The 4627-nt window shown below is 40.9% G+C and overlaps 1 protein-coding gene across 1 annotated transcript; it reads right to left on the reverse strand.

Moving 5' to 3' along the window:
- Window positions 1–737: 737 nt before the first annotated feature.
- Window positions 738–1339, reverse strand: SARC_09078 (hypothetical protein; the record flags this gene model as incomplete). The annotated part of the gene is made up of 3 exons (XM_014296920.1): window positions 738–867; window positions 905–1032; window positions 1093–1339. Coding segments are annotated over 3 exons (505 nt in total), but the record flags the coding sequence as incomplete, so codon positions are not given.
- Between the last annotated feature and the right edge of the window lie 3288 nt (window positions 1340–4627).

The raw sequence follows: 4627 nt of genomic DNA on the forward strand, positions 1-4627 counted from the left end.
ATATATGTATACATATATATTTCCATATATATATATATATATTCTATATTTATATCTATATCTATATCTATAGTTTGTTAGTATGGATATGATATATATATATATATATGTATATATATATAATTTTGAGATCTTGAGATCTTGAGATATCTATTGCTCGACCAACTGGCCTATCTGTAGATTTCACAAAACTGGACTAATTGGATGCCAAGGTCCTATGCGTAATACTTTCACGCGCTTTATGCTGTGACGTCTAATGTTTTGGCCTGTTTTCCCGTGTGCCTTAATACGGGTCTCCATACGGCCTCTTCATATCCACAGACATGTCGCTCATCCCTTTTTCCTCGACCAAGGAATCGAACCTGCGAATGCAGATTCCCTTCTAGCCTAGCTGTAGATGTCACAATGCTGTATTCGTGGGTTCGATTCCTCGGGAAGTTGTGAGAGGCATTGTTGTGTGAGGGAACTGTGCCATATCCAGTTCACCGATGGTGACAATGACTCCGCGTTAGGGAACAAAGTGCAGCGACTGACAGCATCACGCCAATGCCGCGGTAATTTTATCCCAATGGGTCAGTTGTGTGATATCTACAACTCGAGCAGTTGTCGAAACTGGCCTAGCTGTAGATATCACAATGTATATATAAATATATATGTTACGTTGTTCTATCGAGCCTCCCAATACATGGCGGTGGCGGCCTACTGCGTAATATTTTAGCAATCTACCCATTGCTTACCATTCGAGTGCTTGTATTTTCGCATGATTCCTTCAGCCTCTGCATCACTGCAACTGCCATCAGTGTTGTACCCCACTCCGAACACAGCCTTATCCTGCTTCTTGAATTCCGCAACAATCGTAGCTGACACCTCTGGCACAAGATTCGTTGATCGCGTAGTCTATAACGTCAATCAGATCAGGGATCAAATCAACGGTGTTCTTCTGTGCAATCTCTAGACCCAATTCGTGGGCGGTATTTGCCATCCAACGCATGTAATCAATTTGATATGGCTTTAAACTGTCTTTGGGTTCATCTGGTACGGCGTCACTACCATATTCGTATGCGTCGGTATTGTCCGGTTCTATTCAGTGACATCCCTTCTCAACTGCCTCCTCCATTCTAGCCTTGATTAAGTGCTTGAAATCCTCCCACTGAGTGATGTCTATCCAGGATTCTCCGGGATATAGACTATCCTTTGAAGCGTACTCCAGCATGTCGAGATAGTCTGGACGCCAATCCTCGGCAGTACCGGCACTGAAATAGCAGACCAGGTACTGTCCTCCGTCTACAAGAGACTGGACATAGTCCTTTGACTTCGTCTGTAGGTCGATGTCAATCATGTAGCCATTACTGGTGTCTTCTTATCCCCATGCCTCGAGTGTCCAAGTGGTACCCTGTGTTATCTTGTTCACACTTCGTCGAATTGCAGTTGCATTGACTGAGCATGCAGCTAGGGAAGCCGCCACCGCCAACGTTTGAATCATAGAAGAGTACATTTTGAGATAAATAGATGTGGCTTTTAGTTCTGCTGAGAACATTTGTAGAGCCAGGTTTTTTAGTGTTCGCATACGAGGCATATATTTCGTAAACAACCAAATTGTGTCAAGAGGCATGTATTTCTTAAACAACCAAATATTTCATACATAATGCTTTTTTCAAGAGGGTGATTGTATCTAACATTGAGAATTTTAGATCAGAAATGTTGCTCGGAAAATACTTTTCCGAGCTTGTGCAAATGATCCTTTGACCTTGGGTTTCAGGATGATCAATCTTTTGTTTTAAAGTTCTGGGCTAAATCCCCTTTTTTTTAAATACCACAAGCACAAGCGAGTTGGTACTTGAAGAGTTGGAGTTGTTCCTGGCTTGGGCATCTGAGAGAGTGGTACATTATTTATTTTGTGAATTATGCGGCAGCGGAGCATCAGGTACATGAATGTTATTTGAGCCCATACTGGTAGCTGGTGGGCTTGTGACCTAAAGTGCTTACTTCTGGCCAACTTGGTCCGCGACAAAACGCTGCCTTGTCTGGTATTGAACAAAGTCGCATTCAATTCCTTTTTATTGCCCTATAGCGCCAGCCATGGACATAGTTTTATTGCTATTCTCTTTGAGCGAGTTTGCGTACTGTTGTAAACTCTCAGGAAATCTGAGGAAAACTATATACCCATCTACATTTTCAGCTGTATTCCACTTCAGCGCAAGAGCCTCAAAATCACCACTTGACTTCAATTGTAAGCCTGCAATCATATTTGTGTAGAGACGTTTCTTCACTCTGTTAGACACCCTGAGGTATGATACAGGTACTCCCATTCGTTTGCCTACCATAATATTTTAGCCGTTAGAGGCTTACCTTCAATTAACTTTGTTCTAGTTTGTCTAGCTCAACTTTCTTCACACAGCGAACACAAATATTTGACACACCGAATTGTTCATTTGAACTCCTAAATTCGGCACGGTATTCCAGATTTTACCACGTGTAATATGCTCGGTGTCGTATAGTTTTCTTGTATAGTGTGCCAAGTGAGTATGGTTCCATAGTTCGAAGTGGCCAACGTCCAATCTCCCAATCTCATAATAGCCTGAAGTGTTATTTATTTATTCAATTTGTGAACATATTGAACCACTAGTGCACGCAACCGACTTTAACATATTTAGAACTTATCAACATTGAGTAAACATTGATTAATGCATCACGAATACCTGTAGGTGATTATGTTTATGTCGCCATTCTGCGAGTAAGATGTCAACTTTCCTGGGACCCATTGTATTGCAACCAAACTGTCTCAGTACGATCGTACCGTGGGCGCACCACCAGAGCGTGAAACCATTACTATCCAAACGTGAGCAAGCCGTGTGCATAGAATAGTGTATTTGGTCGATTACACATATTAGGGTGTACGTACATAATATTTATATTTAGTTCATGTTGGGAATACAACGCTTGACTCGCGTAGACTCAAAGTTATACCTCATATAGTTCCAGTCCCGGTATATCACTTATGTAACTCCCCGTATGTAAGAACAGTACGCCCTCCGCATCCTTCTTAGCGTTTTTTTTCCAAATAGCGGGTAATCGTGAAGAGGTTGAATTTTGAAAACCATAGCTTCCTGAAAAAGTGAATAATAAAATAGCCCCTGGCCTCGTGATAGCCCTCTCGCGGCAAGTGTGGATTGTGAAATTCAGATATTGTGACTTTAGTGAGTCTTTTAGACTGGGGGTAGCGCGATTACTGGTTCGGTGGATATAGACGTACAGTGTGTGTGTGTGTGTGGAAGAGGGGGGAGGGGGTGGGAGAACTCCTGCACAACAAACTATTCGATACAATACAAAATGCGGAGGAAAGCGGGCAAGCGAATATTGGTGTTGAAAAATATAGAATTTTATAGATTTAAAAAAGACAATTATGAAGAAGAGACCGATACGGCGTAAATAACAATGGCGATCCGCGATACTGTTGATTTATTTGTATTGAACTAAAATATGTGAAAGACATCGATAAAGTCGATTTCCGAAGAAAAGGAGTTTTTGAGCTATACTGAAATTGCTATTCTATTAAATATTTTATTACACTAAGCTGTAACACATGCGTCAAGCCGATATTTAATATACTCTCAAATACTCTCCAGAGAGGAGTACCGGATTCCTGGGCTCTATGGTGACGGCCTGCCTTACTCTCGCCTGCCTTATCCCTATGCCTGCCTTTATGCCTGTCTTGATGAAACCATAGCCAACTGACACCACAGGCCTAACATGGTATATTTTTAGAACTGCTGACAAAAAATATCAGGCAACATCAATCCAAATTTTCTGAACTGGTAGGAATTGTACCAGAACTCAGTCAAGGTGGTCATATTCGTATACATACACACACACGCGATAGACATGCTGCTGAGGCTTACAATAGGTTAGATAAAATGTCCTACCGCTTGATGATGTATTAGTGTATATGCCAGATATTCCTGTTATATTAGACCGCCTTTAATATGATATAGTATTGCCCGAAACATCTATGCGATAGTCTCGAATATTCAAGATGCATGCATGCATGCTTGCTTGCATGCTCAGACTATATTATGGTCGTGACTACATAAGTGGGTCTGGGTCTGGGACTGTGTGTCTACCGGGACGATTTTTACATCCATCCGTAAGATATATCAGCATATCGTGAACTGAGGCTCACAGGAGAATGATAAAAAAAATCCGTCCTGATGTCGAATGCTGCCGATGCTTGAAGGTTCAATCGGTGGCAACCAAATAACTGAAACTCCACACCGCGCAATAAAGGCTACTTTTTAGATTGTAAGTCTGGCATTCATACCAATACATATAAACTTAAATGAAAAGCAATTCACTCGTGGTGCACGATCATTATATGTACTGCTGTCGTTGGTGATTTAAAATATGATTGACTGATACTTATCCACTGTCGAATGCGCAAGAAAAACGGCCTTCCCAATAATAGTGCATTTAACTATGCTGTAACTATATATAGATGTGCATATATGAATAATAGAAACCTACAAATTATTGTACATTAGAATTATACGTAAACGTAAACATGCACGAATATTACTATATATAAATACTTTCAAAGTATACGAATGCTTGTTATGAACAGTTTGAATGC

This window comes from Sphaeroforma arctica (genome assembly GCF_001186125.1).
Source record: "Sphaeroforma arctica JP610 unplaced genomic scaffold supercont1.883, whole genome shotgun sequence".
In the NCBI taxonomy this organism is placed as follows: domain Eukaryota; class Ichthyosporea; order Ichthyophonida; genus Sphaeroforma; species Sphaeroforma arctica.